The sequence below is a fragment of the Chiloscyllium plagiosum genome, chromosome 8 (genome assembly GCF_004010195.1).
Source record: "Chiloscyllium plagiosum isolate BGI_BamShark_2017 chromosome 8, ASM401019v2, whole genome shotgun sequence".
In the NCBI taxonomy this organism is placed as follows: Eukaryota; Metazoa; Chordata; class Chondrichthyes; order Orectolobiformes; family Hemiscylliidae; genus Chiloscyllium; species Chiloscyllium plagiosum.
The window spans coordinates 94,300,074-94,325,556 of NC_057717.1; the positions used below are offsets into that span (position 1 = coordinate 94,300,074).

A 25,483-nucleotide genomic window follows, 5' to 3' on the forward strand; every position below is an offset into this window, starting at 1 on the left:
AATTAAACTCCATCTGTCACTTCTCAGCCCATTGGCCCATCTGGTCCAGATCCTGTTGTAATCTGAGGTAACCCTCTTCGCTGTCCACTACACCTCCAATTTTGGTGTCATCTTTAAACTTACTAACTTATCTCTTATGCTCGCATCCAAATCATTTATGTAAATGACAAAAAGTAGAGGGCCCAGCACCGATCCTTGTGGCACTCCACTGGTCACAGGCCTCCAGTCTGAAAAACAACCCTCCACCACCAGCCTCTGTCTTCTACCTTTGAGCCAGTTCTGTATCCAAATGGCTAGTTCTCCCTTTATTCCATGAGATCTAACCTTGCTAATCAGTCTCCCTTGGGAAACCTTGTCGAATGCCTTACTGAAGTCCATATAGATCACATCTACTGCTCTTCCCTCATCATTCTTCAAAAAAAAACTCAATCAAGTTTGTGAGACATGATTTCCCATGCACAAAGCCATATTGACTATCCCGAATCAGTCCTTGCCTTTCCAAATACATGTACATCCTATCTCTCAGGATTCCCTCCAACAACTTGCCCACCATCGAGGTCAGACTCCCCGGACGATAGTTCCCTGGCTTTTCTTTATCGCCCTTCTTAAACAGTGGCACCACGTTTGCCAACCTCCAGTCTTCCGTCACCTCACCTGTGACTATCAATGATACAAATATCTCAGCAAGAGGCCCAGCAATCACTTCTCTAGCTTCCCAGAGTTCTCGGGTACACCTGATCAGGTCCTGGGGATTTATCCACCTTTAACCGTTTCAAGACATCCAGCACTTCCTCCTCTGTAATCTGGACATTTTGCAAGATGTCACCATCTATTTCCCTACATTCTATATCTTTCATATTCTTTTCCACAGTAAATACAGATGCAAAATATTCATTTAGTATCTCCCCCATTTTCTGTGGCTCCACACAAAGGCTACCTTTCTAATCTTTGAGGAGTCCCATTCTCTCGGAGAAAGTGAGGACTGCAGATGCAGGAGATCAGAGCTTAAAAATGTGTTGCTGGAAAAGCGCAGCAGGTCAGGCAGCATCAAAGGAGCAGGAGAATCAACGTTTCAGGCATAAGGCCTTCTTCAGGAATCATTCCTGAAGAAGGACTTATGCCCGAAACGTCGATTCTCCTTCTCCTTTGATGCTGCCTGACCTGCTGCACTTTTCCAGCAACACATTTTTGGCGCCCTATTCTCTCCCTAGTTACCCTTTTGTCCTTAATATATTTGTAAAAACCCTTTGGATTGTCCTTAATTCAATTTGCCAAAGCTGTCTCATGTCCCCGTTTTGCCCTCCTGATTTCCCTCAAGTATACTCCTATTTTCTTTATACTCTTCTAAGGATTCACTCGATCTATCCTGTCTATACCTGACATATGCTTCCTTTTTCTTAACCAAACCCTCAATTTCTTTAGTCATCCAGCATTCCCTATACCTACCAGCCTTTCCGTTCACTCTGACAGGAACATACTTTCTCTGGATTCTTGTTATCTCATTTCTGAAGGCTCCTCATTTTCTAGCCATCCCTTTACCTGAGAATATCTGCCTGCAATCAGCTTTTGAAAGTTCATGCCTAATACTGTCAAAATTGGCCTTTCTCCAATTTAGAACTTCAACTTTTAGATCTGATCTATCCTTTTCCATCACTATTTTAAAACAAATAGAATTATGGTTACCTAGGAATTGTCCACATAAAAGTGTAGGCAAAAGTGAGGACGACAGAGGCTGGAGATTAGAGTAGAAAGTGTGGTGCTGGAGAAGCACAGCAGGTCAGGCAGCATCCAAGGAGCAGGAGAATCAATGTTTCAGGCAAAAGCTTTTCTCCTGTTGATTCTCCTGCCCCTTGGATGCTGCCTGACCTGCTGTGCTTTTCCAGCACCACATCTCGACACATAAAAGTGTGCTTTGGTTCATAGAAAATGTGAGGTTGGTTTAACAGGGGTGTGCTGTGACCTTGAAATCAAGAAAACATGGAACAGTCTGAAAGTATAACCAACAAAATGTGTGTTTGCTCAGTCAGAAAAGGGTGAAGCAGCGAAAAGATTTTGCGTGTGTGAGAGCATGCGTGTATGCCTGCTCAGATGCATGTACAGTTCATGCAGATGCTGCTGAAGACTTTGTTCTGTTTCATTCCACTACAGGAGTAGTGATAACACAGCCAATTACTTTGTGATTCTGAGAAAGAATGCAGTTAATGCTGCATGTTTACAGTATAGGAGGCAGCAATTTGGCCTGATGGCCCAGTGCTGGCTCTCTGCAAGAGCTACGTAACCAGCCCCACTTGACACCCCTTCCCTCCCCGAGAGTCCTCAAAATTTTTATCCCTTCAAGTTCTTATCCAAATCCCTCTTGAAAGCACCAAATGAATCTACTCCTACTACTTTTTCAAGCAGTGCACTGCAAATTATAACCACTCACCGAGTAAAAGATGATTCCTCATGTCAATATATTGGCAGAACATGGTGCCAAAAATTCTTGGCAAGGGATAGCCTTCGTTTTATGCCTGATTTTCACTGCCAGGAAGACTGCCATTTTGTGCCTCACCTTACATCAGGCAGCTGCTCCACTGATAACTCTAGCGTCAGCCACATCACGGAGTTGCTTCACTGGAAATTCCCCAGGATAGGTCTAGATAATGATTAGGAGTTATCCCAAGCTGAGAAAATTCACTGCTCATTTACAGTTAGTTTTCCAAAACCTTTTGAACCAGTAATCAGATAATTCCCGATCTTTGCCATTTCTCTGAGGACCTCTCCCTGCTGGACCCATAAATACGCATCAATACTACCTCAAGTTATTTATTCTTTCACAGGATATGGGTGTTGCTCGCATTTATTGCTCATCCCCTAGTTGCCCTTGAACGGAGTAGTTTGCTTCAGCCATTTCAAAGGGCTGTTAAGAGTCAATCATATTGCTGGGAATCAGGAGTAAAATATAGCCAGACTAGTACAATGACAGTAAATTTCCTTTTGCAAAGAACATCGGTGAATCAGATGGGTTTTTAACAATAATCAATAATAGTTGCATGGTCACAAACTGGATTTCAGTCCAGTTTTTTATTAATTGAACTTTAATTCTAATAGGTGCCAGGGTTAGATTTGAACCCCTTCTTTCAAACGCTGCCTGGGCCTCTGCATTAATAGTCCAATTACATTACCAGTACGCCAAAATCTCCCCCTTGCAGTGCAAAACAGTCAACATCAAGAGGTTTTAGCCAAAGAGCCTTTTTTTAAAAAAGCAAGACAAGGCTTGTTTATGGAGCAGGATGGACAACATCCCATGCACCAAACACAATGATTTACATTACAATCAATATAATTTACATCACTGCATTATTACGTCATGGCATTCAGCCTAACTGGTGTTCACTATGCTAATGCTACTGATTAACCACTTCCCAGCCTAATCCTAAATGCATAGAATTATATCCCTTTCTCTATGTACTATCAGGCTTCCCCTTAAATGACTGTTTGCTGCCCTCCTCAGCTATTGAACATAGTAGGAGAATCGACGTTTCGGGCATGAACCCTTCTTCAGGCTCATGCCCGAAACATCGATTCACCTGCTCCTTGGATGCTGCCTGACCTGCTGCGCTTTTCCAGCAACATATTTTCAGCTCTGATCTCCAGCATCTGCAGTCCTCACTTTCTCCTATTGAACACAGTAGCAAGTTCCACATTCTAAGCACTCCAAGTGAAGACATTTCTCTTGAACTCCTTACTAAATTTGAGTGACAATCCTACATTTATGCTTCAATAAACAAATGAAAAAATCCTCAAGTTTTGTTTTCCTCAAGACAGTTTGACTGCTCCCTGGCATGCGATCAGAGCAAACAACTGCTACCCATGCTAAACTACAGCCATTTGAGGCATTTCACATCTGACAGAATGTCACACTGCCTCCAGGGACCAGCAGTATAAACAAACGCATGGTTAAATTTCTATCCATGCCTCTAAAGGGAGAGAGGTAGCAGAGAAAGCCAAAGAGAGTAATTCAAATGTCAGCAGCCGCAATACAACAGAATCTCTTATCCTGTGGTCTTTAATCATTCCCAAATGTTCAATATACAATAAAATTAGCCTTACCTAACATGCATCAAGATTGGGTGGAGCCACTAAAATCAAAATTACCACTAATAGTAGGAATCAAATGAAAATCTGCCTCTCAAACGTAGGCTCTCTTCACTATAAATTTTAAGCAAAAATTACTTCAACTTCAGCTGGTTTTATTACAATCACTTCAGACTAACATTGATGTTTTATACAGTAACAGAGATGCCTAGAGACACATCAGCAATTGGAGGAGCATTCCAGTTAGTAGGGCAATGGATAAAATAAATTTTACTGGATATTAACCAATCCCATCATTTTCCCGCCAAAAAGGCAAAATTCATTTAATATATTTTACAGTTGTACAAATTTAGCATTTTAAATCTTGATTTTAAAATTCTCCTCCCTGTTCAAATCCTCCATGGTCTCAAACCCTTTCTCATCTCTATAACCCCTCTAGCCCAACAACCCTGTGAGATATTTGCACTCCTTCAATTTTAGCCACAATTTTGTTTACTCCACTCCCAGCATATGCCTTCATATGCCAGCCTTCAATATCTGAAATTCCCTCCCTCAACCTCTCTGATTCGCCATCTTTTCTTTCCCCCTTCTTCTCAGTGTTCCTTGTAAACAACCTTTGCCTAAAGATTCAGCCAACTGCTCCAATACTGCCCTAATGTCTAACTTTGCTTCATAACCAGCAGAGCACTTTAAGGTATTTTAAGTATGTTAAAGATGCTATATAAATGTAGATTTGCTGGTGCATTTGTTTTTATCTTTATCAAAGGACTTTAAATGGAAGACATGGGGCTGACTTCTTCCAAACCTCGAGCAACAACAAGACAAAGTATAGATCACAGCAGTAATTGATCACAGCAGTAATTGATCATGACATTCCAAGTTCTTTTTTTAAGTAGTATTCTCTCTCAAGATGTGGGCATTGGTACTGCCTGCCCAATCCCTACTTGACCGAAAGGCATGAGACACCTTTTCGTATCATTGTCATGCAAGGTCAGTGGTAGCCCAATTGGATGCAACTTCATAATCAAACACATTGCTGTGGATTTGGAGACACATATTGGTCCAGAAAGAATGGACAGCAGGTCCATAGTCAACCATTTGAGATTTTCTGATCAGCTGATGGCTTCATTTGAAAGGAATTATTCACATTAGAAACAGTAGAGATAGTTTATCGGTTGATTCCTGGGATGAAGGGCAAAAAATGTTGGAAATCACAAGAGTCAGGCAGCATCTGTGGGGAGACAGCAAACTAAAATTTGCAGTCCAGATGATGCTTCATCTTCTTTGAGTCATCTAGACTCAAAATGTTAACTTGCTCTCTCTCCATAAATGCTGCCTGACCTGCTCAGATTGCTGGCATTTTTTGTTTTCAGTACAGATTCCAGCATCAGCAGTAATTTGCTCCTACCTGGGATTAAGGAGTTGTCTAATAAGGAAATTAGATCAGAGTGGTGCTGGAAAAGCACTGCAGGTCAGGCAGCATCTGAGGAGCAGGAAAATTGACGTTTCAGGCAAAAGCCCTTCATCATTTTGCCCGAAACGTCGATTTTCCTGCTCCTTGGATGCTGCCTGACCTGCTGTGCTTTTCCAGCACAACTCTGATCTAAACTCTGGCTTCCGGCATCTGCAATCCTCACTTTTGCCTCTTCTAAGAAAATGTTGAGCAGATTGGGCCTATATGCATTAGAAGAATCAAAGGTTAATTATCGTAATCCATAGGATCCAGAGGAGGATGCTGAGAACATGCTTCCCCTTGTGGGAGAATCTGGAATTAGGGACACAGTTTAAAAATTAGGGCGAGTCTTATTTAAAATGGTTTAATACTGTATCATTTACCTATGTAACCATGCCTGTAAAAACCAGCCTATTGAATCAACTTAGCAAACCCAAAGTGAGCTGCGGTACTGAAGAGGACACATCATACAAACAGACACTCTCTCCAGTGGAGAAAGCTGCATCCTTCCTCCTTGACCATACAGAGAGAAGCCTCACACTCTCCAGTCTCCAGCCACCAGTGCAAACTAGGAGACATTCACACACACACATTGGAGGTTTAGCTTATCTGGCTCTTGGTAAGTGTGGACTGACTCCCTACATATCCATTCCCACTTCCTTTGGGAAATATCCCCCCCAAAAATTGCAGTAGATAACATTACCTCAACCAACAATTCAGAACCTCATTTTCAAAATTTTGTTTCCAGTCACAGTTACTGAACAATACACAAGGCTTGGACTTAAGCAAAGGCAGTCTTGCAGAAGCACTTGCTTTCTTGAACGGAAAAACCCAAGTGCAGGGTCAAGAAGAGAAGGTTGCAGATTATGAGCTAATTCTTGGGTTTTAAATGCCAGTGGATTGACAGGCAAGGGAAGCTGGACGGAGGGAAATACCGTCTTGAAGTCCACGGACAAAGTGGGCTAGAATTGCAAACAGATTGACAAGTCTTGACACACAGAATCAGAATGATTTCAGCACAAAAGGAGTCCATTCAGCCAGTTATCTCTCTGCTTGCTGTCTGCAAAGGTATAACTTCAGCACAGTGAAGACACAATGGAATGTTGAAAAGTACATAAAGCAGTGCATTTGGAGTAAAACAGGCAACAATGAATGCAGGTTTCAAATTGAGTGGAACTAGAAGATAAATAAAAACATATGATATAGACATTGGCTTGTCATACAGACCCTCGTTTTCTGCAGGACATGCAAACCAGGCCTTTTAAAATGAGAAAATAAATCCTCAGACGAGACAGAAATTAACTCTGAACTTCAGGAGACTTGGCAACAGGCTACAGGTTGGCAATACAGTTTCACACAGCAACGTACAGTACTCACTGTGTAACTCACCCTTGTTTCTGAGTGGTGATGAACTGTTATTTGCGGAGGCGAATGGTCGCACAACTGGATGGGGGTTTGACCCTTCTGACATTGTTGACGCTGTCTTGGCTCCTGACTTATAGCTGGCAGGTTTCCGGTGGCTGCTGTCTGGCCTTGCTTGGCCATCGGCCAGGCTGGAGGGGGCCAGATCCTGAAGGAGCTCGTTGAGCAGGTCTATGGGGGAGCTGGTGGCACTCCAGGACATGACACCGAGCTCTCGCAGGTGGGCGCGGGCATGGCTCGACATCCCCGCCCGCGAGTCAAAGCTGGCACCGCACAGGTTGCACTTTTCCACTGCACTGCCACGGATCTTTAGGGCTGAGGATGGAAGCAAGGCTGACAATAATCCCCAGAATGGTAAATGTATCATCTCCTGATAAAACCCTCCTTTCCCCAAAAGATAAGCAATATGGCCACATGCCAATATTGAACATAACACACACAGAAACGTCTACGTCACCCACCTTAGTATCCTTTTGCAAATCTCTCATCCACATCCCAGTAACTCTCCAGTTTCTAACTCATTAGTGTGTAGTATCCTCAACTTGTGTTCTCTGTCACTGGTAATTCTGACTCACAAGTTGCCCTCCAACATGTGTAGGACGAAGAGGTAGGTTCCAAATGCACCCCACCCATAATAGGAATTGAATCTCATGCAGCTGGCATCACTCCAAAACACATCGGCCATTCAACAGTCTGAGCCAACTGCACCTCCCACTTACCCAAGGAGCCTGAGTTTCTGTGGCAACGTGCACTTTCATATGCATGTAGTAGCCTGGAGCTATGCCAAATGATGATAGAAGCCAGAAGAAGGTCTTTCACATTTTTTCTCCACTCTTACCACCAACCATTGGCAAGTGTCGGTAGAAATTACAAGAACCATAAACACACCTTCCTTGGCCTTCAAGACTTGGAGTGGGACTTGAACCTGGAATTTCTAGCTTAAAGGTAGGGGCACTGCCCACTACAGCAGACAACCTCAATAATCTATATGAATAGTTAGACACAACATATTTGCCTAGCCAATTTGTCCCCTTTCTTCAGCACAGGTGATGTGGGTACAACTCCACTGCAGGCAGAAGTTTCTAAGGTTACCCTGCCAAATGGACATGATGTGTGCCTGGACAATGAATATTAGCAGACTGTTTGACCAACAAAAGCATTGCAGCCATGTTGGATCTTATTCACTTCCTTTCTGGCATTATTTATCAACGAGGTAGCTCACATTTTAGTACTAAGTCAATCTTTATACAGCAGTATGTTACCAGATTCCATATACAAAATGACAAAGAAACTTACCTTTTCTCTTCAGCCTCTGTAATGAGAATTCCTTTTCAATTGCTGTAACTTCTTCTGCACTTATAAAGTGCCGGGTGTTGTAACTGATGCCAACTCGTTTAAGATGCCCTCGTACATGATTGGCCAAGCCTATTCCAGTGTGGAATTTATCTGGACAATAGGGACATTCTCTTTCTTCCAATGGAAACATACGTAATAAATTCTTGCTCAAGAGGTCTTTTGACTTCTTCATCAGATCTAGTGGTAAATCCTCGCTGGGCACCTCCCAAAGGATGCTTTTGTCTAACCCTACTTCCACAGAAGAAGCTAATTCCCTTTCTTCACAATTGGGCTGACGTTGAGACTGGGTGTCTCTGGGCTCATGATGGGAATACCTTCCCACAGGTTGGGACTGACTCATCCCGGGTTCCCAATTGTACTGGCTCGACCCAGACTCCCGTTGGGACTGGCCCTCCCCGGGCTCCCTTTGGGACTGGCCCTCCCTGGTTTCCATGGAAGAACCCAAAACCTTTTCATCTAAGGCAGAGTCACATTCTGACCTGCTTTCTGTTTTATCAAGTATTATTATAGAAGTCATTCTCACTAATTGCTGATGTTGGTCAACTGACAGATCTTGTGGAAAACTGATAGTCTTTAGCAGTTCTTTTGTGCGTTTTCTTACTGCTCTAGGCTGGCAAGTAGCAGCAGTTGGATCTGTAGTCATCCTTCCCTTCTTAGCAGGAAGAGCTATTATATCACAGATCTGAATTTGGTGACCTGGCAAGCCTGAGGTCTTCATCTCCTGACTGTCTTGTGGACCAAATGAAACAGAGCATGCTTTATTTCCCACAGTCTCCTCCGAATCGGTCTTTAGTCTCACGACATCTTTGTAGACTGAAGGTCCACTAGGACCCATTCTGGATGCAAAGTGGTCTATTACAATTTTCCTGTAGGTAAGAGCAGTTCTTTGATTGGTATGATGTTCTCCAACTGACTCAATTTTGTTCATTACCTGGCTGCGAGAAGAACAGACAGCTCCTTGTTGTGGAGCAAAGCCTCCTCTGGGCAAGGGGGTGATGTTTGTCTCTGTACCTTCGCACAAGCCTATGTAATTGGACAAGCCCACTGGTGATTTGAACTGCGTATTCTGCAGCACAACCCGCTTTGTCATGTCCAGCACCAAGTGAGTTTTCAACTTGGCAATCTCCACTTCTGGGACATCAAGAATGGTTTTGCTCTTTTGCTTCCCTTCAAAGATCAGAGGACGGTTATCTTCATAGCGACAAGGTCCCCTTGCAGTTGAAGGCAATGATTCTATCTCCAGCTTGCCATCACCAGGATTATTCAATGGCAGGAACCTTGGAGAGTTCTCACAGTTGCTGGATTGGTTGTATGAATCCTCAGCTCCTTGGCCAGCAGAAGGCCAGAGTGGCCTGGTTGGAGGGCAGCCTGACTTTTGCTGATGGATGTGTTGCTGGCTGAGTTTCACCTGGTCTTTATACACACTCTCCACTCTCTTGGAGGAAGGACACTCCTGGCTCAGCCTCGGATCTGTTCTGATGGCCTGTGTTGGCAACCCGAGACTGGGCGTGCGCGGAGACTTGGCCTTTTCCACCCCGCCTGGATGGTTGTGCCACTGGTGCTCCTGAAGTCCTTCACTTGTGGCTGCCTGGAAATGGCAGAGATGGCACTGACAAGGCATTTTGTGGGCATGTGCTTCAGCCCGCACCACTGGTGGCTTAGCCGGGCTGGTCCCAAATGTGCCCTGCCACCTGGCCCCATGCCCCTCGTCCCATGGGTCAGCCAGCTCCTGGAAGGCCTCCATGAAGCTCGCTCTGCGCTCCTGATGAAGACTTAGGTGCGTTCGAAGGGAGGCTAGGTTGCAGAAGGCATGGCCACACTCATGGCATGTGAACGGGCAAGGACCCCCTGCGAATCCCTCCTCAGCCTGTCCGTCAAAGTGGTCCAGCATGTGCCTGCGCAGGTACTCCCTGTCCTGGAAGTAAACGCTGCACTTTGTGCAAGTGTAAAGAGAAGGTTCACCCGAAGGTACAGGATTCCTCGTTGCCACTACAGCTGGCGCCACACAGGGCTCTTTCTCCACCACACTGGCACTAAGCAGCGTTAGTCCCGTCACAGGTGTCAGCGATGGTTTTGCACAGTCCACTCTGTAATCTTTATTGACATTCAGGTATTTACTGACTTTGCTGTGTTCACTTGAAAGGTCCAGTCTTCGCTTGAGGGCTTCTTCTGATTCCACTGCAGTGAAAGCTGCTGATGTCTCTCTGGAGATTACTTTGCCTTCTATTGGCAACCCCTTGCTCTTAGATTCTTCTATCCCTTTGGCAAATTGCTCCTCATTTTCACTTCTCTTCCCTGAAACCAAATATGTCATTTTGCTGTCTTTGTTTGATAGTCCTGAGTAATCATGTACTTGTTCCAAACCTTGTTTTCGCTCTATGCTTGAGACTGCAGCCGGTGGTTTGGGAGAAGAGGCTGGCTCAGTTGATGCTCCTGACTCTTCAGAGGCAGCCCGCTCCTTGTTCGCAATTGGACAGAGTGCCTTGGATGTTCCTTCTGAGTCAGAGCTATTACTCGCTCCCATTCCTCCTTCCGCTGTGTTCAGATTGCCCACTCGAAATGTCTCTGCCGCTTGTTTACCTATGGTTTCCATTGAAGTTGAGGTTAGAATGGAGAGTTCCCCTGAGTTTAAAGGATGTGCTAACACCAGGCTCGAGGCATCAGCCGAAGACAATATATCGGTGGCATCAGCGACCTCCTCCCTTCTTGCAGGGCTAACATTCACCCCTGTGTGGACCAGCACAGATGCATTCAAGGCTTCCCTGTTTGTGCTGGGAGTGCTTTCCTGAGGCATCTCTTTATCATCAGGCAATTGTGCATTGGCAGAAAACAAAGGGGCTGCTGACTGAATCGCCTCGGTCTTCCTTTCAACAGCCGGGACCACCTGGCCAGCAGTGAGGCAGGGCCTCTCTGCACCGTGCACGCCTGGAACGTCAAGCGTGTCGCAGCCCTCAAGGCTTGATGACCTTTCGCTTGACTGAACTGAGGTAGCCCGTGATGATTCCATGCCATGCTCTGCAGAGGATTTAGCAGAGAACTGGGAAAGCTCTTCTACACAGTCTGTACCGATTGCACTCGAGCAGTCCCACGACGCAGCTTGACAAAGGCTGAGAGTGTAATTGGTCACTGAGGTATTGGTTGGTTCTACACTGCCACCATCACGCTGCTCACTGAAGCGCTCATCCATCGCCGACCTACAGACACAGATTGAGACAGCATTACCGAGAGAAGCAGCAACTCTCATTTATTTTGTGCATGTGTCTTCATCAAGGTGATTGATGACTGTGACCTTTTCTCCACCCCTCACTTTACATCAGGCAGCAGCATCAAGCATGCAATGCCATTGTTGCTGGCAGAAGGGTTCCACCCCTATTCCACCAATTATACACGCAACCCAGACCACGAATTTAAAAAGAAAACACCCCTCCTCCAACAACTGCAAGCATTCTGTGACGTGAAGAAGTTATCTGACGACAAACCCACGCTTCAGGACTTGGGCAGCTAACAGTGAAGCAGGAACAAATTACAAAGATCTCGATCAGAATGACTTTTCTGTCAGTGTTCTGCTGCACGTTTCATAGGAGCCATTGATCTGTGAGCTTGCTTCATTTGGAACGTTCAGTAGTGAAGTCTGGCCGGGTGTCTTTATATTTTCCACCAATCACCCTTCATAATCTGCAAGACCAAAAGGGCCACAGGTGAATTTTTGTGACCCTCCAAGTGTTGGAAGCTAAAACAGACATGGGCTTTAAATGCCAGAAGCAGCCAAAGTGCCAGATTCTCCAACTCAGCTGTTTTGGCAGAGGTGAGTTTTAGAGGCCAGCAGGGCTACCTGCTTCCCCATTTATATATGGGTAAGGGAGATTGACTGGATTTTTTGTTTGTAGTCCTGATGAAACTCAGCCAGGATGGGGTTTGGCTAGCAGTGGGAAGTGGTTCAGGAAGGCTACAGGCTCTCGGTCTACTGGAGTGTGGGTTCGGTCACAAATCTTAACACACACCTCCCCACCCCCCGCCCCTATGTTATGGGTGTCATTGATAAGGCCAGCATTTGTTGCTCAATCCTAATTACCCTCAAATTGAGAGGTTTGCTGGAGCCATTTCAGAGAGCAGTAAAGAGTCAACCACATTGTTGTGGGTCACACATAGGCCAGACGAGGCAAGGACAGCTGACTTCCTTCCCTAAAACCCATGGTGAACCAGATGTGTTTTTTTTTCCCCAAGACGAATGTCAATAGCTTTCAATTCAAGATTTACTCAACCGAAAATAAATTCCACCAGCTGCCATGGTGGGATTCAAATCAACAACCTCAGAGCATCAGCCTGGGCCATTTGATTACAAATTCAGTCACATAACCATTGCTCCCAACCACCTTGCCTACACAACATTGAATTCTCCCAGGACAGGCAATAACACTAGAGCCGACAAGAGGCCAAAAGGATGCATGACAGAAGTCCCATTCCAAGCCCGTGAGCAGTCAGAGCCAGCTAAGGAAGTTGTTCAGTCTAACTATCACCGTCAAGACAGGTCATCATAATGCAATACTTGCCAGCCTTTATGATATAGTAATGTAGAACAACATGTTTCCGAAGACCCATGAACAAAGATACAAGCCAAGGAAGTTCTTTACTGAATTAGCACTTACTGACTGGGTTCCCTGTTCTTCGAGGTATTGAGATACTCATGGTAGTGTACAGGTGCTGATTCACAGTAGTCAGGATATTCCTTTATTTCTGCTGAAAGAAAATCAGTCAGGTTCATATCAATGTTTGTGCAAAAGCAAAATACTGGAGATATGGCAAGTCTGAAACAAAAAAACGAACCTGGCTAGAAATACTCAGCATGTCAAGCAGCGTAAGATCATTAGACTCAAATCTGCAGAGAGCTCTTTTGTACACAGTTGAACTAAGGCTGTAATGAGGTCAGGAGCTGAGTGACCCTGGTGGAACCCAAACTGAGCATCGGGGTGAGCAGCAATTCAGTTATTCATTCAGGTTGATTGTAAAGAAGAGACTTAGAAGTAGAAATAGATTTATTTGGGGAGAGAATTGGAGAACCTAGATAGCTAAAGACATGGATGATGGAGATGAAGGAAGAAGTGATAGATCAGTGGACAGTCCTGGCAGATTGTAGAGTTGAAAGGTGAAGGGGTACAAAGAGGCAAGGTCATGAAGTTCTAGCACAAATGTTAAATGAGGTATTTTGGTACTGAGAGCCAACATTAGATTGGGGCTAATGGAACTTGGTGTGAGGTAAGGGATGGAAACTTTTTATTACATAGAATTGATGATGCAAAAGCAGTCCATTCAGCCCAACATTTATGTTTATGCTGGCATATATGCCTCCTCTTATTGACTGGCCATGCTTCCATTTATTCACGTAAATTCATCAGCATATGACCCCGAAATGCATTAAACTCAGGCATTTCCAAGATTTTCACAAAATAAAAAGATAGGGAAAGGTAGGAGGTGGTTTTACAATGCTTTCACAACAGCTCAAGACAGCCAAGTCAGCAGAATAAAATCAAAGTACACAGATGCTGGAAAAGCAAACACAGAGAGCTCTGAGGAAACCCAGCTATTCGAGCAACATCTTTGAAGGCAGAAACAGAGTTAACAGTGAGTCCACTTTGACTTTTCTGCAGAACTCAAGTCAGAGGCTCTGTTCTTTTGGAGTGGAGAATTGGTCACTGGGTTAATTCCTAGTCCAAACGAAAACAATACCTACATTTTTATCAGATTGCTCGTATATAGAAATTACTGCAAAGGGTGCAAGAAAAAACAGACATTAGTCAGATCTTCTGTTCTCCAGACAATGAGATCAGGTATACCCTGCACCAAGAGATGCATTGCAAGTCCCGAAAAATTGACATTCAAACATTTAGTTGAAATTCAAACATTTAGTGGACAATTACCCTCCATCTGGAACCCAATGAAAAAGACCATAACTCTGAGTTAGAGTTGGTAGTTACCTACCACCCTATCACACACCAAGTACCCTACATCTTCACCCACTCAATAGAAGCAGACACAATAGCAGCATTCAAGAAGCACCTGGATGAATACATGAATAGGAAGGGAATAGAGGGATACGGATCCTGCAAGTGAGGATAGTTTTAGTAAGGAAGGACAAAATATTTCAACACAGACTTGGAGGGCCAAAAGGCCTGTTCCTGTGCTGTATTGTTCTTTGTTCTATCCTGCCTCTCTCCCACTTAAGCAGCACACTACCCTGTCTCTCCATCCGCTCACTTTTGTAGCATCCTGCACAGCCACCCATCTACCAACCAATTCCCTCACCCACCCACCTGCCACGCCACCCTTTTATCTATTTCCCTCACTCACATGTCTTCTCTCCGTCATTTGTCAAAGTGCCTTTGGCCCTTTAAACCCCAGAATATGGCATTTACTGTTGTATAAAAGCACTTTCCTCACCCAAGTCACAAATATATACTGTAAATAATTATAGCCACAGCATTGATCCTGATGGCAATGCACTAGTTGCCATCTTGAAAATGTCTCCCAACTGTATCTTCTATTAATCAGCCAATCCTCTAGTTATGCTAATAAATGACCTCAGCATTACAGCTCTTAAGTTATTGAGCAATCTAACGTGTGGCACCTTATCAATGCCTTCTGAAAATCCAAATATGTTACATTGACCGCCTCTTTATCTAGCTTGCTTGTTACCTCCTCAAAAAATTCAAATAAATTTGTTAGGGCTGATTCCCCCTTGTGAAGCCAGACTGACTCGGTTTGAAAATATTATTTTTCCTAAATGCTCTGCCGTTACATTCTTTATAATCAATTCTAATATTTTCACAATAACAAATGTTAAACTAACTGGTCTATTGTTACACAAATAACTCAGGTAGGAAGGTCCCCAGTGAAGACAAATCATACTGGACTCTGACAGATGCTACCAGACCTATTGAGTTTCTCCAACATTCTTGTTTTTATTGTAGTTTCATTGCCTGGAAGGAGACTTGAAGATTCAGTAAGGATTCCTGCTCCTGTCAAAAGTGAATGTAGCAGGTTGAAAGGATCAGGCAATACAATGCTCATTCCCCACTTTCAGGGCCTCATGCTTATTTTGTGTGCGACAATGAAGGCAACCACTACTGACCCCTCCATTGCCATCTTCTCCCTTTGATTGTCCTGTATTTATCCGAACATTTCTCTTCACTGCCACCCATTTCTTCCTTCAATCTGACTCAAGGCTCAACTGTGGTCCAGGCTGTAATACCTCCAGCCTAGTCAGTAGGTTGTGGCCCCCACTTGGTGCTCTACTCCAACTGGAGCACTGTCATTTAGCCTGGCACTCAGTGCAGTACTGAGGGAGCATTGGACTGTAGAGGAGCAAAAAGTTTGTTAAACAGCAGCCTGATCTCTGGTCTGAGTATCAAAACTCCTACGGCACTACTTAAAAGAAAAGGCCAGATCTAAGGGAAGTCCTGTGAGATGTGACAATGTTATCTCAATATAAGTTCTTTCTTCCTTTTTTTTCCATCCAATCTCCCCTTCTCTGATGTCAGAGTCTGTGCCTGAATGGATGAGGGCAGGAAAGGAAATACAGGAGCTGTTTGCAAAAGAGAAAACTTTTTGATTATTTCCAATTCTAGTTTTGGAGACATCATAACACTATAGGTTATGGTACAGAAAAAGGCCATTCAAACCATCATGTCTATGCAGTAATAGGTAAAACCCTTCTTGAAACCTATTGAGGCAGAGGGGAGGTGGATTTATTTTCAATAATGTACAAAATATTCATTGTTTATACATGCTCAGTGTTATTTTCATAATTGTGTTACTCTCAAATCCCTTAGCATATTTTTCCTTTGGGAATGGTAATAACTGGAGGCTTTGTATAACCTGTACAAGTACTAAAATGCTCTGCTTCACCTCTCCATGTGTAAATGAAGCTGTCTACTCTCACAGGGGCACCCTCTTCCCTTAAGTAACTGTATTAAGCTCTGGTCTGTTGTTTGAGATAACTGTATTCACAAAGCCCAAAATGGATCAATGTAATTAGCACCATTTATAAACCAGACATGTTTCTATTTGAATGCACCAAGAATTGGGCTGGATCCAAGAAAGCATGTTCCCTTTAAGCAGACGGTCCTGTTAAGTGGCTTGCCATATGCAGGTAAATATAACCTGAAGTGCTTTGGCATCATTCTGCTCCCTCCCCTCCATCCCCTCAGACAGCTTTTAGCTCAGCCTTAAGTACTGACATGTACACAGCTTAAAGTCACTGAGGGACTTGTGGATAATGTGTACCACATGCCAAGGTCATTGCACTCAGTGCTGACTAATGCTCTGTATTTTTATGGTGCCTTAGGGTCCCAAGCTGCAGAATCCTTCTCATTGTGGGACAAATTCCTTTCTGCCAACTCAACAGACCCACAGTGACTATGGAGAAGCTGTATTCAATCCCATGCAATCAAGGCTGGCATCACTGGAGAGCTGCATTGTTGGAGGTACTATCTTCTAGGGGAGCTGTTAGACTGAAGCCCCCACTCACTTCCCCACTTTCTCACTCAGTTGAATGCAAGAGATCCCATGGAACGAATAGAAAGAAAACCAGGGATCTTCTCCCCCATTTCTGGCCAACATTTATCTGTCACCTAACATTACTAAAACAGGTGGTCTGATCATTTATTTTATTTGAGTTTAATGCTAAGGGCTGGATAAGTTGGGTTTATATTTTCTGGAGTTCAGAGTTATCGAGTCACAGACAGCACAGAAAAAGGCCCTTCAGCCCAGCACGTCTATGCCAGTCAAAAATAACCATCTAACTGTTCTAATCCCATTTTCCAGCACTTAGCCCATAGCTTTGTATATCTTGGCATTGCAAGTATATATCTAAATACTACTTAAATGTTAAGTGTTTCTGCCTCTACCACCCTTACAGGTAGAGAGTTTCAGATTCCCACCACTCTCTAGGTGAAAAATCTTTTCCTCACATCCCCCTATAAACCTTCTGCCTTTTACATTAAATCTATGCCTCCTAGTCATTAATCCATTCAAAGGGGAGAGGTTTTTTCTTATTTACCTTAGATACCTTATAACTTTATAAATCTCAAATATGTCCTTTCTCAATCTCCTCTGCTCGAAGGAAAACAACTGTAATCTATCCAATCTCTCTTCATAACTTCCAGCCCAGGCAACACCCTGGAAAATCTTCGCTGCAGCTCAAAGAGTCAGAGAGTCATACAGCATGGAAACAGACCCTTTGGTCCAAATCATCTGCAACAACCAGACATCCCAATCTGATCTAGTCTCATTTCCAGCATTTGACCCATGTCCCTCTCAACCCTTTCTATTCATATAACTATCCAGATGCCTTTTAAATATTGCAATTTTCCCCACCTCCACCACTTCCTCCGGCAGCTCATTCCATACACATATCATACTCTGTATGAATAAGTTACCTGTTAGTCCTTTTTAAATCTTTCCCTTCTCACCTTAGACCTATGACTTCTAGGTTTGGACTCCCCCACCTGCAAAAAAAAGACGTTGGCTATTTACCACATCTATGTCCCTCTATAAGGTTACCCCTCAGTCTCCAAAGCTCCAGGGAAAATAGCCCCAGCCTACTGAACTCTTCCTATTGCTCAAACACTCCAGTTCCAGCAACATCCTTGTAAACATTTTCTGCAGCCTCTCAAGTTTAACAACATCCTTCCTATAGAAGGGCAACCAGAATTGAAAGCTATATTCCTCTCCAGTGCTATCACATTCCTCCTATCAGGTGGATTCCAGAACTACTCACAATATTCGAGCCGAGGCCTAACCAACGATTTATACAGTTCCAGTATAACCTTGCTGCTTTTAAGCTCTATGCCTTGACTAATAAAGGCAAGTAGACTACACAATTCTTATCCAATTGTCCTGACACTTTAAGGGATCAGTGGACATGCACTTTGAGGTCCCTCTGATCCACAGTGCTTCCCAGGGTCCTACCATTCATCAGGTATTCCTTTATATTTTTCCTGCCCAGTGCATTAGTTATCCACATTGAATTCCATTTGTTATAGATCAGCCTATCTGACCAGCCTGTCTATATCCTTTTGCAGTTTAAGGCTAACCTCCTCACTGTTTACCATCCGCACCAGTTCGGAATAATATACAAACGTACACATCAACCTTCCTTCATCCAATTCTCAATCACTTATATAAACTACAAACAGTAAGGGTCCCAATACTGACCCCTGTGGGACTCCACTGGACACAGACTTCCAATCAGATAAAAAAAACCCTCATCCAATACCCTCTGCTTCGTTCCACTCAGCCACAAGTGGTTCCAATTTTGCCAAATTTCCTTGGATCCTATGGGATCTCATTGTTGCTATCAGTCTCTCATGCAGGACCTTATCAAAAGCCTTGCTGAAATCCACACAGACTGCAATCAAATGCATTGTCCTCATCCACGTAGCTAGTTACCTCTTTGAAAGATTCAGTTTGGTCAGACATGACCCCTTCTTAACAAAACCATGCTGACTAGTCTTGATTAATCCCTGCCTCTCCCCACGCAGATTAATTCTGTCCCTTCCAATAGTTTTCCCACCACTGAGATTAGACTGACTGACTAGTTCCTTGTTTATCACTTGCTGATTTCTTTAGAAAAATGAGAAATGCAATCTCATTGAGACATACAAGATTGAGAGGCTGGATAGGATAGATACTGAGAAACAGTGAGTGTTTCCATAGTTAGGAGAATTTAAAACACAGTGGCACAAATCTCATTGGAGCCATCAATCTTTAGGACTGAGAGGATGGAGGAAGTCCCTCACTCAATGCATTATGAATTCTTGGAATTTTCTACCCAGGGGACTGTGGATGCTCCACTGAAGATATTTAAGGCTGGGATAGGCCGATTTTTGATTCCTCGAAGAATGAAGGAATAGACCAGCATATGGGAAAGTGGTACTGATACCCAAGGTCAGCCATGACTAGCACAGCAGGCTTGACATATTGTCTAAGATCCCTCCTTTTTCTTGTATAGTTGCTGTTTGTGGGAGATTTCTTATGGGCATACCAGTGGCTGTTTTTCCTATGTCACCACAGAAGCTATACATCAGAAGTCTTTCACTGGCTAAAGAGTGGGTTGGGATGCTCTAGAAACATAGGCCTTTTTATTTCCTTCCACAGCCAAAGAGTATAGGTGTAAATTTAAAATGCTACGCTGCACCAGTGCTAGCAAACTAATGGCAGAAATGGGAGGCACATTAAAATTGTGGTTAAGGGAAGAGAATATATGAAAGGTGAGAGCTAACACTAAAGAGATGATTTCCTGAAACGTTGTTCCAGAGTAGTTAATGGGCCGGGAATTTAGAAGCAGGGCTGGGATGCGACAAGGCAGTGTAACCATGCCAACCTGCAATTAAATAGACCGAGTGATTATCCAATGATGGAGAGAGTGCATTTCAAAAAAGATGGAGTTGGGGTGGGGCAGGGGGACTCCTGGCATTTGGTAAGCTTAAACTGTGCAAAACCACAAGCAATCTGGCAGGCAGAAGGCCATCAGAAAGGGAACATCTTCACTCCCTAGGCTGCAGCGATTCAGGAAATAGGCACTACCACCACTTTTGCAAAAGGAGGAGGGCTGCACTCTCAGTTTCTGCCTTGCCATGTCACCCACACCTGAAGACAGAATGAAGGTTAAAAAAAAGAGAAATAAAGTGTCTATTGGACTCCAAATTTTACAATTGCCTTAGTGACATGATCACTAAGGAATGGAATATTCTGCAATGTGAGAGCAATAAGCACTTTCAGATCAAACATAACCTGGCCAAATAGAGAGTAAGACATCAATTCCCCAACAATGAGTATAGTCCTAACTGTAGAATAGCATCCCTCAATTTTGCACGTTCAATATCTCCTACATGATGGTCTATATTCTGAGAGAGGCTGGCTGTTTCTAGAACCATAAAACAGATAAAGGAGGCTCTCAGCCCATCATGCATGTACCAGCCCTTTCAAAGAGCTGTTCATTTCGTCCCACTTCCCTCCTCCTGCCCCAGTGCGTTGCAAATCTTTCACCATCAACTCCCCTTTGGAAAGTCACCATTAATTCTGCTTTCCATACCCCTAACATTTTTCTTTATCTCACTTCAGATTCTTTTGCTAATTATCTTAAAATTCTGTCCTCTGGTTACTGACCCACACAACATCCTCACATGTGCCATCAAAAGCCCTCATGATTTTGAGCATCTCTAGTTTTGTGGCAAATTAGCTGGAGCGATCCATCAGCAACCAAAGCTTCAGGATGATAAGGTCCAAAGCAGCAAAGGCAGCTGTGGAGCTCTGATCCAGATCGAACAGCTATGAGGCCCTTTAAATAGCAGAGTTATTTTTTCAAACTATGGATGTGACCTAACAGGCCAGATCTTTCGGCCTTAATTATTGTCCACAACAACTAGTTAGATGCTTTTTATTTCCAAGCCCTGTGGTTGAAACAGCTTTCCATCTCACTGCTCTCTCAAATTAGGGAAGCAGTGAGATACAATTTTGGCTTGAGGGGCTGGGATTAGAATGCTCCCCATTTGTTTCACGTGGGGTGTTATTCACCAGCAGAGAGGATGGTTTAAAGAGGTAGTGATACAAATGGGAAGTAAAATATAATCCAAAATTTACAATTGTTTCATTGACTGAGACACTACTGTGAAGTACCCAATCTGTGCCAACAATGTAGCAACTACTGTATGAATGTTTATCAGCAAATGGATACTGTGTAGCAACATTTCATTCAGGCCAAGTAATGATATTTGAAGAAACACCATAGGAAACCACTTGACAAAGTACACAATAATTGGGAGAAAGTGAGGACTGCAGTTGCTGGAGATCAGAGCTGAAAAAAATGTGTTGTTGGAAAAGCGCACCAGGTCAGGCAGCATCCAAGGAGCAGGAGAATTGACGTTTCGGGCATAAGCTGGGCTTATGCCCGAAACGTTGATTCTCCTGCTCCTTGGACGCTGCCTGACCTGCTGCGCTTTTCCAGCAACACATTTTTCAGTACACAATAATTGGGCCAAGACATTCAGCATCTTGTTCTGCGGGATCTCCCATCTGCCATAAATTGGGCACAAGAGTAGCCCAGAAACCACCTTGTCCACAGTTTTACAAATACGTGATAATGATAGGCAGGGAAAGACCAAATGATCCATCCACCCTCATGAAAGCCGCAGCAAGGCTATGCGAACACCTATTTTCTTTGAGAAGCAAGTCTTTTAATTTTGTGGAATATCTTTTTAAGATTAAAGTGGGTTCAACAGGTATTTTTAAAGTAGACCCACCATCAAATTATCATGTCCTCACAATCAAATAACAAACACTGTCCACTAGGACAGCATAACAATAACAAAAACCAAAAGGGAAAGAAACCAGGAAGGGAAGTAAATCAAAATAACACATCAGCCCTCACAGTACCCACCTCTCTCCAAAAGCCTCGAGGGTGCTGTGAACACCACATGCTCTCCATGCAAGGTCACTTGGGCATGAACCACAGAAGAGAAGCATGCAGTCGGGAATCACAACCCTCTGCACTGCCTGCTACCTGAACCTGTTGATGGGCTCGGGCATTTGGTTAATTGGTTTACTGATTAGGAACTCATTTGGTGCCTGGAAATGCCCGATTGTCACAACCTGGGATTGCCACAAGGATGAACAGTCAAGAAGCAAGTGGTAAATAGAAAGCAAGGTATTGCGGTAGGGTTAGATCAGCCGGTGCCTTCTGTTTAAGTTACAACACACAAAATTCATATAATAGGTAAACAAGAAAGGCTGTCTCTGAAAGAAAGTTTTCCGTTTGCTATTTTAGAGCAGCTACTTTATGAGAATGGATCTAAGATTGTTTGCATGTGTGTTTTATTGTTGGAAAGTCAGAAACCTAAGGCAGGAAGATTGAGAGATTGTAGGTCACGCAAGACCCATTCCTGAAACTTCAGTACTGCAAAAGTCAATCGGACCATTCAAAGGGATCTGAAAATTGTGGCATCAGTCTGGTCAAGTGACATGTTGTCTTCTCTGTGGGAATCATTTCAGATGATGTCCGATTGAATATGACTGCTGGTGAATGTAGCTCAAATCAATAACATTTGATTGGAAAGTGAGAAATCCTACAAAACAAATACTGAGTGGGAAAGATTGAAAGGGAACACGTGTGCATAAGCTGAGGCATATCTTTGTTGTATCAGCTATTTAAAGTGAAATTATTTTAATTAACAGGATATTTCATGTTTGGATTATGTGTTGGCTTGTAATACCTGAAGTATTAATAAAATCTTGTCCATCAGTTTTCTTTCCACTGGTTTTAGGGCCCAAAAGCACAATGAAGGAACTCTATTTTTTTTAAAAGAAATTTCAATGGTGTTTGGAACACATTTTATTCCAATCTCTTGCTCTCATGATCTCCTGAAATATGCAAAAGGGAAAACAAAATAAAGGACCAATATGGGACAAAAAAAAACACTGGTAAATTCACTCTGACGATCAGAACCAGTTCATGAAATCACAAGGAAAGCCTCATACAATGTGCCACTTACCTTCTATATAATCTTTTCCCCAGTCACGAACCATTCCAACTCCTTTCTATAGCTCAAGAGGACCAACAACTCTCACAAAATGAAACATCTGATCCGTACAACTGTAGCCTCCAAATGCTCAACAAGTTTGAATAGCTGAACTACAGACTAGACAAATCTTCACACTCATTGTCATGTCTATGATGAATTGGTCAAGTAGAGGGCTCTGGCTGTTTGCAGTGTGCAAGTTAAAAAGGAAAAGCATTCACAGGCAGAGCTCTCACTTCTGGTTATAATCCTGCCACGCCTGGTTTTGACATCAAGGGAGAACAGAATCTGGGTTGTGATGTTCCCTGCAGTCTAATGGATCTGCCAACACTCAATAATGAGCATAATGGTTGGGGAGGGTTACTTACACATTAATGGGCAGCTGGTAGAGGTGGGGAGGAATAAGATGAGTAATCAGCAAACACATAAAAGAAGGAAGATATTTCAGACTGCAACCATCAAGCATGTCCACTGTTGGCTGCACAATACGTCTTGACATGCCCGCTCTCGCACATGTGAAAATACATAGAGTAAAGTGAAATTCTGCAAGGCATCCAATTGACTTACCAGGAATACAATCCTTTCCTAAGCTTGTCAGAACTTGTTCCCTTTCATGAACGTCTTTTGTTGGCAGCATTTGGTCTCGAGGCACATTGACAGAAATCTCAGTCACGGCCACTCTCTTGCAACTGTCTTCATTCGTTAAAGGTAAGACCCTGAAAGGGTTTTCCACACTGCTTGGATGCTCAAGTGAGCCAATAATGAACTCTGTATCTGGCCATGACTGGACAGCATTGTGCACATTGCTGATAGCCTTTTCACAGCTGACACTTGGTGTCGGATCATCTACAATTTTGCCACTGTCGAGGGAGTTTTGACTAAAGCATGCCATTTCCTCATCATCTCTTGTACAAGAAACCTCAAACTCATATGACATTGGATCTACTGAAGTGTTTAAATCTTCATCAGCCTCACAAGACACATCAAAGCTGTAGGAGACTGGATCCAGAGAGGTGTATTGCACTTCTTCCTCTCCACAAGTCACATCATACTCATAGGTCATCTGGTCTAAAGAAGAATATTGGTCGCCATCTCGTTCACATGTTAAATCAAACCCATACAACATTTGGTCTACAGCAGTACTCTGAAGAGTATTCATAGTGTGGTTGTCATGCTCCTTTTGGGTATAAGGTGCTAACAACACCCTGCGTCCGACCTCTGATACGTTCAGATTTATCCCATCTAAAATATTGTCTGGCAGGCAAGCAGAAAAAGAGCTTGCATGGTTATTCAATTGATCCCTTGTGTTCTCACCGAAAGTCCTCAAGTTCTCAGTGAGGACAGAATGTGCAGGAATGGGCTCAAGCTTGGTGATGATTGGTCCTGCTTTGGAGTCAATTGCTTCAATGTGCCCAACATTGCCTTGTTGCTCTGATGAACTAACTGGTTTAGCGCCAGAAGAGTCCTCAAATAGATTTTCACGCTCCACCTCTGTCTTCGTGCTCAGAGGTGTCCTCATCAGATGGTCGGCACCCATCACACCCTCAAGGGATAAACTGAGGTGCTGCTCATGTGATGCCCTGCCTCTCATCTCCTCCAAGGTATTCACACAATGGACACCAAAACTGATGCTGTCATCACCACCTGAACTGTGTTGTGAAAGCCCAACATTGTCCATTTGATCTCCTGACAGATTTAGCACATCATCAGGGCTGCAAAATCCCTTGTTGACGTTGGTCTGCATTTCTTCATCCCATTCTATTAGTTCCTGATTGCTACTTTTCGCCATTGAACTTATGGAACGACAGTGCCCTCTTGCAAAGCCGTTTATACTTTATGATCAAAGCTCCTTTGTGGCTGGAACAGAAAACATTTAGACAGTCAGAACTTTCTATAGACCCTATGATCCTCTCGGTCAATCCCATCAGCCCACTTTTCCACAACCGCCTCCCCCCACCGTAATATCTCTCATCATCATCATCTTATCAACACATAAATACAGCAGGTTGCACCTTTATTAAGTCATGCATATTACAGGCTTTACAGAATCATTCAGCATGCAAAATGCCCATTCAGCAGTGCTTTAGTCAGCCCTTTCTAATTGGTCCCAGTTCCCCTCCAAACTGGCTACAATCCCTCCTGCTCTTTACCCCACAAGTATTTTCTTTTGCAAGTACTTATGTATATACACACACACACAACTTCCCTTTCGAAATTTAGAACCAATTCCCAATGTTTTCCAGCAGTGCATTCTAAATTTGAACAGCTTGCTGAGTGCTTTTAAAACAAAATCCTCACTCCTCCTCTACTTTTCCTGCCAACTACCTTAAATCTGGCTACTGACACTCTTACCAGTGGAAGCAATTTCCCCTCATTTAGTCTATTGAAACCTCAGCATTTATAAATCCTTTTTTAAAATCTACCTTCAACTTTCTACAAATCCAGCTTCTCCATTCTCTTGACTCAAGTCCCTCATATCTGGTATTATTCTGATCGTGTACCACATTATTTCCCTTTTCTTCATGCACTTCTTCAAAGCTACCACAGAATTGAAAGTACAATTGAAGTGCAGCAGAAACATATGACAGTTTAAGTCATCTGC

General features: G+C 43.4%; 1 protein-coding gene across 1 annotated transcript in view; it reads right to left on the reverse strand.

Annotated features, from left to right (window-relative positions):
* The window catches only part of LOC122552357, a 145,600-nt gene that overhangs the window by 103,842 nt on the left and 16,275 nt on the right, over nt 1–25,483 (reverse strand). The window contains exons 3-6 of the mRNA XM_043695107.1: nt 23,449–24,738; nt 12,955–13,045; nt 8,249–11,502; nt 6,920–7,267 (exon numbers count right to left, since the gene is read on the reverse strand). Coding sequence (XP_043551042.1) covers nt 6,920–7,267; nt 8,249–11,502; nt 12,955–13,045; nt 23,449–24,670 — 4,915 coding nt within the window. The 5' untranslated portion in view covers nt 24,671–24,738. The remainder of the gene's footprint in view (nt 1–6,919; nt 7,268–8,248; nt 11,503–12,954; nt 13,046–23,448; nt 24,739–25,483) is intronic.